This window comes from Rana temporaria, chromosome 6, assembly GCF_905171775.1.
Source record: "Rana temporaria chromosome 6, aRanTem1.1, whole genome shotgun sequence".
Taxonomy (NCBI): Eukaryota; Metazoa; Chordata; class Amphibia; order Anura; family Ranidae; genus Rana; species Rana temporaria.
Genome location: NC_053494.1, coordinates 99,416,347 through 99,430,327, shown reverse-complemented (window position 1 = coordinate 99,430,327; position 13,981 = coordinate 99,416,347). Strand labels below are relative to the sequence as shown.

The following is a 13,981-nucleotide window of genomic DNA, read 5'->3' as shown; positions in this document are numbered from 1 at the left end:
GGGTCAGTTAGTGCCCGTTCACACTACCGCGACTTGGGATCCGACTTATGACGCCCCAAGTCGCGCGACATGAAAATTTACATTAAAGGGAATGAGAGCCGTCTTAATGTACACTACTGAAGTCACTCCGACTTCAGAAAAGGTTCCTGTACTACTTCTAGGCAACTTGTACCCATAGATTTCAATGGAAGTTGCCTCCAAAGTCGGATCACTGGGGTAGATTCAGATAGATTAGCGGATCTTTAGATACGCGTAATCTATCTGATTTATGATCCGTCGGCGCAATTTTGAGAGGCTAGTGCAGTATTCAGAAAGCACTTACCTCGAAACTTGCGCCAGCGGATCATAAATCCCCCAGGGGAATTCAAATTCCGCGGCTAGGGGGAGTGTAATATTTAAATCAGGCGCGTCCCCGCGCCGATTTAAATGCGCATGCGCTGTCTGCGAATTTTCCCGGCGTGCATTGCTCCCAATGACGTTGCTAGGACGTCAGTGGTTTCGGCGTGAGCGTAACTTGCGTCCGGCCGTATTCTGAATCGACATACGCAAATGACGTAAAAATTCAAAACTCGGCGTGGGAACGACGGCCATACTTAACATAGGATATGCTTCACATAGCAGGGGTAAGTATACGCAGGAAAAAGCCGAACGCAAACAACGTAAAAAAAAAAGCGGCGGGCGTTCGTTTCTAAATCAGCAGGTCTCCTCATTTGCATATTTGTTGCGTATACAAATGGAAGCGCCACCTAGCGGCCGGCGGGAGATTGCAGCCTAAGATCCGACGGTGTAAGTCACTTACACCAGTCGGATCTAAGGGAGATCTATGCGTAACTGATTCTATGAATCAGCCGCATAGATCCGACCGATGGATCTCAGAGATACGATGGCGTATCAGGAGATACGCTGTCGTATCTCTATCTGAATCTCCCCCACTGTCTTAACTAAAGCAACTTTACAGGAAGAGAAAATAGTTTTCTCAGGCAAACCCCTCCCTCCCACAGAGCTGATTATTGTTTGATTGGCCACTGGCAAAGTTGCCGGTCCTGGAGGCGACTTAAAGTTGCCTCGAAGTTGCCTCGCAAAGTCGTGCCGACTTTCATGTCGCTGTAGTGTGAACCGGCACTAAATAAAACTTTATAACATTCAATAAACAAAACTGACTGAAAACCATTTCAATTTCTTTCTCTTCATGGGGATTCTGTTAGGGGGGCAGAAATTAAACACTGGTGATCATGCAAGCTACCATACACAAATTGTCAGTTTTATTATAATCAGCTGCTAGCACTGATCACCCCATCCCATAAGGCAGTGCATTCAGTATAAAAGTAACAGAAAAAAGTGCTGCGCTAACAAGTTTTGTGTTTTTTAAAAAGCAATTAAAAAGCTGCTGCAGATAAATATAAATTTCAGAAATCCAAACGGTAACCACCCATACCTAGGGCAGCCTTCAAAACTTTCAAGTAAACTCGGCATTTACGGTGCTCTGGCCAGAACTTCCCGATAGTGCCCAAGCTTGCCTTTCCAGTCCTACCTTCTGCACATTTCTTCTGACCAGTGAAGCTGTCCATCACAGTGATGGGCCCACAGGAGCATGTAGAGTTGGGACTTAAAGGATAAGTTCACCTTTCTGGACATGTTATACCCATATTTAAGATGTAATATGCAACATGTTCAGAATCAGACATATCCCTCCCCTCCCTCCTTGTGGCAGCAAACCAGGGGTCTTCTACCCATACTCACTGGCACAATTCAAAGACAGTGCAGCCATGCTGGGCTCTGCCCACATTGATTCCCAGGGAATCAATGAACTACAAGTACCGACAGCCTTTGCCTTTGCGGCTGTCAGCCTGTAGTTCTCAATGATCTACCATGGCGCTGTTGAGCGCTGTGGTAGTTTAGGGATTCTTCCTGTCAGTCTAAAACTGCCTGCTGGTATGATGTACAGGAAGACAGCTTACACCAGGGTTGCCAACCTCCCGTGGTATATTTTACTGACAAAACATAAAACATTTACTGGCGGAGCAATTTTTTTACTGCCAACCTGAGAAATTACAGAACTCCTTTTAAAAACGAACACAGTGAATATTTGAACAGTATAAACATGATATGGAAACACTGACAATACCTATAACAAAGTAATTTGCTTGATTTCCATTAAAAAAGTCAGCACAGCATGAAATTATCAGCCTCTGATATTTGCTGGCAGTTGTAAAAAAAAAAATCATTGATTACTGGCGGTTGGCAACTCTGGCTTACACACAGTCTGCAGGAGACCTGCATGGCATCAGAGATCTGCTGATCGCTGGTACAATGCTTTCCAGGCTTGTAAATTAATATTTTTACCTGCAAAAAAAAATGTGCATTTATTACTTTTTATTAAAAGATTAACTTATCCTTTAGGAAGCAAACCGAGGCTACCCAAGGATTAAAATCTACAAGCTGGAGCACGAGTACTTTTTCTTTGGATATGTATATATGCTTGGAGAACTAAAACCTGGCATTCCAAAGGAAGCATTATAACTCTCTCCAAACCTTTTCTCTGCCACCACCCTATCTGTTACAGCACTATAAGATGAATAAAAGCCACGGGGAGTAGGCCCCTGACAATGGTATTATCCAGTCTGAAAATTACCTAGCGGCCTGTAAACTAAACAAAAGTTTCAGATTTGTTTTGTATGGTGCACACAAATAGAAAATAAAATGCCAGGTTAAGTTACATTATTATAAAACTACCTCAAAGTTTTAATAAAAAGGAGAAAAGCTTGTAATTTGTTTTTCTTATTCTCCGCATCATTGAGTTGTAAAAAAACATTTGAATTAAGAGCAAATGGAAAGAGTAAAGTGTTGCATATACAGTTCATAAACCTTATGTCTGGTGAGAATTAGCATTTAGGTTTATTTAATGGGGAAAAAAAGGTAAAAATTATAATCCATGTGACAAATGTTTAAATTGTTCTCACAACGGTTTCAGAATTATAGTTTCAGAAAGCTTTCATGAAAAACTAATTTGTTAAATGCCAAGGCTAGTTTGTGCAGAAGGTACACTCGAAAAATGTATTTATCTATAAAATAATTATAAGAAAAAAAGGATAAAGTCTCTTAAGAGCCGGTTCACACAGGAGCAACACAACTTTCAGCGCGACTTTGGGAGGCAGCTTCAACACGACTTGAGTATGAATAACAACGCGACTTACAACACGACTTGAAGTCGCCTCCAGGAAGGGGAACTCTATGCCAAATTTTAAATAAAAAAAACGTTATCGGTTACCCCTCCAAGAGCATACCAGGCCCTTAGGTCTGGTATGGATTTCAAGGGGAACCCCCTATGCCGAAAAATTGTTGTGGGGGCTTCCCCCAAATCCATACCAGACCCTTATCCGAGCATGCAGATTGGCTGGTCAGAAAAGGGGTGGGGATGAGTTAGCGGACCCCCCCTCCTGAGCCGTACCAGGCAGCATGCCCTAAACATGCGGGGGTGGGTGCTTTGGGGCAGGGGGTGCCCTGCGGCCCCCCACCCCAAAGCACCTTGCCCTCATGTTGATGGGGACAAGAGCCTCTTCCCGACAACCCTGGTCGTTGGTTGTCAGGGTCTGCGAGCGGGGGGCTTATCGGAATCTGGGAGCCCCCTTTAATAAGGGGGCCCCCAGATCCCGGCCCCCCACCCTATGTGAATGAGTATGGGGTACATCGTACCCCCTACCCATTCACCTGGTAAAAGAAAAATGTCAATAAAAAAAACACACTACACAGGTTTTTTTTAAAGTAGTTTAATGGGAAGCTCCGGGGGTCTTCTTCCGACTTCGGGGGTCTTCCGACTTCTCCCTTCTGCCGGGCACCACCGCTGTCTTCTTTCAGCTCTTTTACCAGCAGGGGACCGGTCTTCTCTCTTCTTCTGACTTCGGGGCGCTCTCTTCTCCCGCTCTCCTGTTCTTTTTCCCTTCTGCCGGGCACCAGCGGTGTCTTCTTTCAGCTATTTCACCAGCGGGGGCCCGGTCTTCTGCGTCGCCTTCTTCTCTTCTTTGATGTTGACTCGACGCTCACTCGCGCTGTAATGCCGAGAAGAAGGCGACGCAGAAGACTGGGCCCCCGCTGGTGAACGAGCTGAAAGAAGACATCGGTGGTGCCCGGCAGAAGGGGAAAAGAACCGGAGAGTGAGAGAAGAGAGCAGAAGTCGGGAGAAGACCCCCCCGAAGACACCATTAACATGGGGGCAAGGTGCTTTGGGGTGGGGGGGGGGCCGCAGGGCACCCCCCTGCCCCAAAGCACCCACCCCCCCATGTTGAGGGCATGCCGCCTGGTACGGCTCAGGAGGGTGGGGCTGCTCGCTCGTCCCCACCCCTTTCCTGACCGGCCGGTCTGCGTGCTCGGATAAGGGTCTGGTATGGACTAGGGGGGGGGCACAACGTTTTTTCGGCGTAGGGGGTTTCCCTTGAAATCCATACCAGACCTAAGGGCCTGGTATGCTCTTGGAGGGGGAACCTACGCTGTTTTTTTATTTAAAATTTGGCGTTGAGTTCCCCTGTGGGGGGGAGGGGCTTTCCTTAGAACAGGTTCACACTGGGGCGACTTCCTGTAAAGTTGCCATACTGTGAATAGGGATCCGACTTGGAGACGACTTCCATTGAAATCAATGGGTACAAGACGCCTACAAGTCAACTCTAAGGCAAAAAGCATAGCAATGAATCCAAAAGAGTTATGTATGGAAGCTGAAAGCAAAAGAAAACTGTTAGACAAGCTAGGGACAGGATAGCAAAGGTAGCACAGACACAAAGTCACATAAAAGTCACTAATCACAAGGAGTTCTGTATGAAAATTTCTAAACACAAGAGCCTGGTCAAGCTGACCCTTGTTTGTCATCCTAGCACCATAAAGGGTGATATCATTAGCCAACAGCAAGGAGCAAGGGGTGGGAGTGAGAGATGCCAGGCTCCCAGAGCAGAGTAACTGGTTGAAATTTGCATATCAGGACTCCTTGGGATTTAGGGCCCCCAGGGCACTGATTAACAGAGCTAACCTTACATGCTGGTACACCTATGTCTTACACAGATATTATAATATTGATTTAGCCAAGAGGGCACAACAAACATTTTCAAGGTTGCAATGCATAAAATCATTTGCCTTTGAGAAACCGTGTATGCTACACATAAAGCAGTCACGGGGTCAGACAACTTTTAAATGTTTTTAACTTTTGCTGCTTAAAGCGGAGGTCCATCCAAAAAAAAACACATACTACAGCTGCTGGATTTTAACAATAGGACACTTCCCTTTCCTGGAGTCTAGCGATGTTGGCACCACATCTGATATTTCCATCAGCTGTCGGGTGATGCCGCCACCATTGGGGTAAGGGAACCTGGCAGAGTTGCCTTTCGGCTTCATGCCGGGAACCCTACTGTGCATGCACGAGGCCCCATTCCTCTTCTCCTACTGGCCCAGCGACAGGGGGAGGAGGGGGGAGCCCCACAGTGATGTCATGGGCCACGGTGTTGACTCCCACAAGTGGGAACAGGATACCTGTCAAAGACAGGTATTCTGTCCCCCCTGAAAAGGTACAAATTGTGACACCGGAGGGGGAGAGGAGACAAATGAGCGGAAGTGCCACTTTTGGGTGGAACTCCACTTTCAGGCTCCATGCACACTACCATTTTTCATAAGATCAAAAAAAGCTAAAAAAAATACGCTGGATGAAAAATGCTGATAATAGCATTTTTGTGCTAGCTTCTAGTAGCAGTAGCATTTTTGTCGTTTTTTGCAGTACATGACAAAAAAAAGGCGGTTAGGAGCATTTTAGTAGCAGTCAGGAGCATATGGGAATGTTAGGAATGTAAGGAGCATTCAGTATTTTTTTCTTTCTGCACTCCAAAAAACTGTACAAAAAAAACATTTTTTTTGTTCAGCTCCAAGACGCTGAAGCTCAAAAATTGCTAAAAGCCTAAAGTAGTGTGCATTGAGACATAAGATAACACTATTTAGCTTCTAGAAGTATAAAAAAATGAAGAGACCCATGCCGCATTCTGCAAAGTGACAACACAGGGTGGGACAATCTTTATTAGCACTGGCCTGTCTTCTTTTGAAGAAAGAACAGCGAGGGTTGCATTTTTATGCAATGCCAAAATGTATAAGCCAGCATACTTGCACTTGGAAGAAACATACATAAGGTTAACAAAATTCAACATAAAACTAAGTAATTAAGTTGTAGGAGTATGGGCCATTGGTTTAGAACTTTAATTAAAAAAAATAGACACTAGATTTACCAAAAAAACTCTAAAGCGTCACATTACTTTCCCACACATGACTTCCATGACGGATGGGGAAATGGATTATTGAAAATAATGTTAGTACATGATGGCAATGAACACTTGAAAAACTTTGGCATACATGAAAAATCTAAGCACCGCACCTTCCAGGACTGGGTTGGACTGCAAAAGTTGTTCCTTCACTTGATTAACTTCAGTTCCTTTACCACAAACTGCTGCAACATAGGACATGACCAGCTTGCTTGCTTCTGTAATGCATAAGAAACGTCATATAAAATTACACAATGTCTAACAATTCACAATATTTATGTATATTAAAAACATTAGCTGGTGTGGAAAGATATACGCACCCAATCCTTGAAGGCAGCACTGGTACCGTGTTAAAGGGGTTGTAAAAGATTTTTTTTTTCCCCTAAATAGCTTCCTTTACCTCAGTCCAGTCCTCCTCACTTACCTCATCCTTACATTTTGCTTTTAAATGTCCTTATTTCTTCTGAGAAATCCTCACTTCCTGTTCTTCTGTCTGTAACTACACACAGTAATGTGAGGCTTTCTCCCTGGTGTGGAGAAAGCCTCTTGAGGTGGGATAGGGTGAGCAGGCAAGTCCGGACACCCCCTACTTTGCAGATAGAGAAAGGAGCGGTGTGTTAGTGGGCGTCCTGACACTCCTGCTCCCCCCTCAAGAGGCTTTCTCCACACCAGGAAGAAAGCCTCGCATTACGGTGTGTAGTTACAGACAGAAGAACAGGAGGTGAGGATTTTTTCAGAAGAAAGAAGGAAATCGAAGGATGAGGTAAGTGAAGGACGACTGCACTAAGGTAAAGGAAGCCATTTAGGGAAAACATGTTTTTCCTTTACAACCCCTTTAAGTGTTGGCTTTAGAAATATAGCACATTTGACAGTGGTCACCTTCAGATTTTTTTTAACCATCATGTAAAAAATAGCAATTAAAGTGATATTAAAGTAAATTAAATAAATAAAGATCCCCAACCCACCTCTTCTTGGGTTCCCCACTGACCCCTCCCTCCTGCTAAGTGCACCTGAGCTGGCTCACTCCCGAGCTGCTGCTCTGCGTGTCCATGCACACACAGAGCCACTGCTGGGCCCCGCCCCATCTCTTCTCATTGGCTCACTGGTTGTGATAGACAGTAAAGGGAGCCGATGGTTCTCGCTGCTGTCTCAGCCAATGAGGGAGAGTCCCTGGGGAGCCGAGGCAATCATGCACATCACTGGAGAAAGATCAGGCTCAGGTAAGTATTAGGGGTGATGAGGCGAGCTGCCTTCAGCCTTTACAAACAGTATAAAGCTGAGCCAAGTCAGTTGGCAAACCTCTACAAAATAGAAATGTTCAAGAGTTATCGATCTGCACCATTTTAGTGTGGCAACTTTGACACTTCGAATAATAAGCATAACAAACACTTCTATCCAATCAAAGCCTATAAACCAAATTTTTGGCTAAATTTGTACTTAAAGTGTAGCTTTATTTTCCTGAAAGAAATATATCATATTTAGCAGCTACACAAGCCATATTGTAATTTAATCTTATTAAAAACTAAATTTCCTTTTCTATATTCAGCCGCTGTAATTTTCTGTAAAATTTAATGCAATATGGCAACCTGGAAGCATTCCGTACACAGAAATTTCACATTCTGCTTCTGTGACTGGCTCCCTGTGTTTCTGAGAAGTCTGCACTAATCTACAAGTACAATTTTAGGCATCCCCTACAATAGGAATGATATTTTTGGTGAGATACTCCCCCGTTACTTACCTCATTAGAACACTGCAAGTGCAACAGCTAATTAGAATGAACACAGACACACCTATTCAGGAATCAGTATTCCAAGGATATAGTGCAACATACAGCTTTTTCTTAAGAACAGAAGCAGGCAGGTCTCTAACAACATTTGTTAAAATCCCTGAAATGTACATTGATCAACCGTAGAGAATTAACCGCCTGCCGACAGTAGTTTTCGTAGTTTTACGGCGGCAGGTCGGCTGCGCAAAAAAACGTAATATTACATGATTTCTCATTGCGGCCACTATGGGCGCACGCGCCCCCTGGTGCCGATGTGAGTGCCCGGCGGGCGCGATCACCCCCAGGCACCCGCGATCAGTTCTTTCAGGGGGAGAAATGACTTTTCGTCTGTTTATACAATGTATGAACAGCAATCTGTCATTTCACCTAGTCAGTCCTACCCCCCCTTCAGTTAGAACACAATGAGGGAACATTTTTAACCCCTCGATTGCCCCCTAGTGTTAACCTCTTCCCTACCAGTGACATTTTTACAGTAAAAAATGCATTTTTATAGCACTGATTGCTATAAAAATGCCAATGGTCCCAAAAATGTGTCCGAAGTGTCCGCTATAAGGTCACAGTACCGATAAACCGCCACTATTACTAGTAAAAATTTTTTTTTATAAAAATGCCATAAAACTATCCCCTATTTTGTAGACGGTATAACTTTTGCGCAAACCAATCAAATGCTTATTGTGATATTTTTTACGAAAAATATGTAGAAGAATACGTATCGGCCTAAACTGAGGGAAAAAAATGTTTTTTTTTATATAATTTTTGGGGGATATTTATTATAGCAAAAAGTAAAAAATATATATTTTTTTTAAATTGTCACTCTATTTTTGTTTATAAAAACCGCAGAGGTGATCAAATACCACCAAAGGAAAGCTCTATTTGTGGGGAAAAAAAGGACGCCAATTTTGTTTGGGAGCCACGTCGCAATTGACAGTTAAAGCGACGCAGTGCCGAATCGCAAAAAGTGGCCCGGTCATTGACCAGCAAAATGGTCCGGGGCTAAAGTGGTTAAACAGTAGGTTTACATTGTGAATCAGGTCAATCTGGCCAAATGTCCAAAAGAGAAATGTTGCAATTTCTAATCTCTGGCTTTAATCCTAGACACACTAGCATTTTAAAACCAGTTACCGGACACTACTACTAATATGATATGCGTTTTCATATACAGTATCTCACAAAACTTCACAATCACCTTAAAAAAATAGGATTTTTGTACTCACCTTAAAATCCATTTCTCTGAGTTCATGGACGGACACAGCAGCAATTGACCTTAGGGTATTATCCTACCTTCTAGGAGATTGCCTAGGCAGAAAACAGCACTTAAAGTGTTAACACACTTCTCACAGCACAGTACCTCCCAGGGGGCGGGTCCCCCGGGTACATCCCTCTCTCTGCCTCATGCAGCCCCAGTTCGTAAACAAGCAGTACAAACAAAGGAAGGGAGGGTGCTGTGTCCGTCCATGAACTCAGAGAAATGGATTTTACGGTGAGTACAAAAATCCTATTTTCTCTTCCGTTCATGGGCGAACACAGCAGCAATTGACCTTAGGGACATCCCCAAGCAGTATCAAAATTCAAGGGGTGGGAAAAACACAGCAAACCAAACATCACCCTAAACAAACCAGAGTTCCTCAACGGAGGAACTTCAACCTTAATCAGCCGCCTGTAACACCTTGCGGCCAAAGGAGGCATCCGAGGATGCACTCACATCCACCTTGTAAAACTTTGAGAAGGTGTGGACTGACGACCAGGTCGCTGCCTTACACACCTGTAAAACAGACGCTTGATGGCGGAAAACCCAAGAGGCACTAATTGCCCTGGTCGAATGCGCCGTAACCGGAAAGGGGGGCGCCCGCCCCTTTAGGGCATAGGCCTGAAGCACGACCTGTCAGATCCACCTAGAAATGGTGGCCGACCAACCGCCAGACCCTTCTTAGGACCAGTCACCAACACGAACAGTGAATCTGACCTCCAAAACGAAGCCGTAGCAGACAAGTACACCTGTAGGGCTCGAACCACATCCAAGGAATGCAACGTGGCTTCCTTCGGGTTCTTCGGCCGAGGATATAAGGATGGAAGAACAATGTCCTCATTAATGTGAAAAGCCGAAACAACCTTAGGAAGGAATGACGGCTGTGGCCGCAGCACCACCTTATCCCTGTGGATGACTAAGTAGGGAGCCTTGCAAGACAAGGCCGCTAGTTCAGAGACTCGTCTTACCGAAGTAATTGCCACCAGAAAAACCACCTTCTGGGACAGAGTCACCAAAGGAATTTCTCGAATATCCTCAAACGGAGACTCTTGAAGCACCGAGAGGACTAAATTCAAGTCCCATGGAGGCAGTGGAGGACGCACAGGAGGGGCCACATGTCGAACCCCCTGCACAAACGTATGCACCAGAGAGTGCGCCGCCAAGAGTTGCTGAAAGTAAACAGCCAAGGCCGAAATCTGACCCTTAACCCTACTCAAGGCGAGAGCCTGATCCACTACACGCTGTAAGAACAGCAGAATCCGGGACATCACGTATGATCAGTGGATCCCACCCTAATAAAGTTACATTTATATTTTTTGCTATGCTCAATTATGCTTTTAAAAATGTATCCATTACATGCGATTCCAAGGAAGCCAATAAAAGGTAAAGTAGTAAAATAAAACAGACCATCTGCATAGCAAGTGTGGAGGCAGCTCAGCATAAGGCCCCATGTACACGGGACGCTGCTAAACGCATGTTCAGAGGCAGTTGGACGCTTTTTTCAACTGCCCCTGAACTCATTCAACGTCATCTATGTGACCATGTACACAGTCTCGTTTATTACCGTTTTTAGGCAGTTGCATTTAACAGCGTTTCTTTGAAAGCAAAAAAATAGGTTCAGACGCAGAAGATTTCCACGTTTCAGTCGCTAAAAGTATTTGACCCCTTCGCAAAACATAATTTAGTACTTAGTGGTAAAAAAAACCCTTGCTGGCAAATCACAGAGGTCAGACATTTCTTGTAGTTGGCCACCAGGTTTGCACACATCTCAGGAGGGATTTTGTCCCAGTCCTCTTTGCAGATCCACTCCAAGTCATTAAGGTTTTGAGGCTGAACATTTGGCAACTTGAACCTTCAGCTCTCTCCACATATTTTCTTGGCCACTCCAGGACCTTAATGTGTTTCTTCTTGAGCCATTCTTTGTTGCCTTTGCTGTGTGTCTTAGGTCATTGTCATGCTGTAATACCCATCAATTACCCATTTTCAATGCCCAGGCTGAGGAAAGGAGGTTTTCACCCAAGATTTGATGGTACATGGCCCCGTTTATCATCCCTTTGATGCAGTAAAGTTGTCTTGTCCCATTAGCAGAAAAACACCCCCAAAAGCATAATGTTTTCACCTCCATGTTTAATGGTGGGGATGGTGTTCTTGGGATCAAAGGCAAACATGGCGAGTCGAGTTGATGCCAAAGAGCTTGATTTTGGTCTCATCTGACCACAACATTTTACACCCGATACTTTACATTGTATCCAAGTGTAATTTTCTCAGTGTTGTCACATGAAAAGATAAAAAAATATTTACAAAAATGTGAGGGGTGTACTCACTTGTGAGATACCGTATATGGGTTTTTTCCATTCATTTAAGTGGGGAGTTGCACAAGGCTGACTCAGTTTATGTTGTTACATTAATAATGGGTAAACACTATATTTAAGCAACTTAATGCAAGCAAACCTTCTGCTGTGTATAAATATTAATATTCTAATTGATAATATACAAAAATATATTGAATAATCATAGAAAAAAAATGCAGGTTCGGTAGAAAATTGTCTAAAATTAGATTTTATTCTTTCATATCATAACAATAATGTTATCCTGTGAATGGAATCAATGGCAGTCTGCCATTAAAATCTCAGAAAAATTGTAACATTGCAGGAGGATCTTGACAAACTGTCACAATGGCATATTAAATCGCAAATAAATGCTTATAAGGCTATGCCGAATTAGTTACCTCTAGAAAAATGGAAAAACTGCAGAAGTACCTGGAAATGTTACAGTAAGCTAAGCAGTATCACTCAAATTCAAATGGCAGCTGCAAAAACAAAATCTTGGAATGTATAAAAAAAGAAATCAAAACGTATGACGCAAGTATAGAATTTCCCTTGTAGAATTCTCTAGTATAAACCTTTGTAAGGCTACGTCATGAATAGGGATTGTAGCTTGGGTACATACAATAAGCTGGTACAAGGAGCTCTAAAGTGTACAAATTAGGGCAACCAAGTTGATAAAAGAAAATAAATTACTTTAGATTAAATCTGAACTCCAAGTTTAGATTTTAATGCATAGTTAAATTGGTCCAGTTTAGACTACGTATACATATGCCATACCTTTGAGACTGCCGTGGAAGCGGATAATCACTGTAGTAGTCACCACTACAGTGATTGCATGTCCCGTGCTGACCTTATGCATAGTAACCACAGGGGGCATGGGTGCCATTCACAGGAAGTCTTACATTTCTCAGTGAATGCAAAGTATTCTCTAGATAAGCTGGGGGGACAGGACAGGAATGCTAGACGCACTTTGTAGAATCACAGAATCATGGTACACTAAGTGTATTCTTGGTTTAGTCTTTTGGTCCTTGGGAAATGCTCAGTAGTGATCATGAAAATGTGATCATGTGAAACCCACCCATTCATGTTTTTTGTTTTTTTTTAATATATATAGCAAACTAAAATATTGTTGGTGGTGGGAGCAGTGATAGACAGAAATCTATTTACATATATCTGGGATAGGTGCCATTTATAAAAAGCAGTCTCTCCAGGCTTAAATTAAATGCACTTAGAATGCATGGCATTTAGATTTCCACAGCATTACAGTGAGGAAAATAAGTATTTGAACACCCTGCTATTTTGCAAGTTCTCCCACTTGGAAATCATGGAGGGGTCTGAAATTGTCATCGTAGGTGCATGTCCACTGTGAGAGACATAATAAAAAAAAAAAATTCCAGAAATCACAATTTATGATTTTTTAACTATTTATTTGTATGATACAGCTGCAAATAAGTATTTGAACACCTGTCTATCAGCTAGAATTCTGACCCTCAAAGACCTGTTAGTCTGCCTTTAAAATGTCCACCTCCACTCCATTTATTATCCTAAATTAGATGCACCTGTTTGAGGTCATTAGCTGCATAAAGACACCTGTCCACCCCATACAATCAGTAAGAATCCAACTACTAACATGGCCAAGACCAAAGAGCTGTCCAAAGACACTAGAGACAAAATTGTACACCTCCACAAGGCTGGAAAGAGCTACGGGGAAATTGCCAAGCAGCTTGGTGAAAAAAGGTCCACTGTTGGAGCAATCATTAGAAAATGGAAGAAGCTAAACATGACTGTCAATCTCCCTCGGACTGGGGCTCCATGCAAAATCTCACCTCGTGGGGTCTCAATGATCCTAAGAAAGGTGAGAAATCAGCCCAGGACTACACGGGAGGAGCTGGTCAATGACCTGAAAAGAGCTGGGACCACCGTTTCCAAGGTTACTGTTGGTAATACACTAAGACGTCATGGTTTGAAATCATGCATGGCACGGAAGGTTCCCCTGCTTAAACCAGCACATGTCAAGGCCCGTCTTAAGTTTGCCAATGACCATTTGGATGATCCAGAGGAGTCATGGGAGAAAGTCATGTGGTCAGATGAGACCAAAATAGAACTTTATGGTCATAATTCCACTAACCGTGTTTGGAGGAAGAAGAATGATGAGTACCATCCCAAGAACACCATCCCTACTGTGAAGCATGGGGGTGGTAGCATCATGCTTTGGGGGTGTTTTTCTGCACATGGGACAGGGCGACTGCACTGTATTAAGGAGAGGATGACCGGGGCCATGTATTGCGAGATTTTGGGCAACAACCTCCTTCCCTCAGTTAGAGCTTTGAAGATGGGT

At 43.5% G+C, this 13,981-nt stretch overlaps 1 protein-coding gene across 4 annotated transcripts in view; it reads right to left on the bottom strand.

Annotated features, from left to right (window-relative positions):
* The window catches only part of MYO1B (myosin IB), a 296,930-nt gene that overhangs the window by 124,041 nt on the left and 158,908 nt on the right, over positions 1-13,981 (bottom strand). For all 4 annotated transcript variants that reach the window (XM_040357071.1, XM_040357073.1, XM_040357074.1 and 1 more), the window contains exon 5: positions 6,398-6,502. In XM_040357071.1, the coding sequence (XP_040213005.1) occupies positions 6,398-6,502 (105 nt within the window). The remainder of the gene's footprint in view (positions 1-6,397; positions 6,503-13,981) is intronic.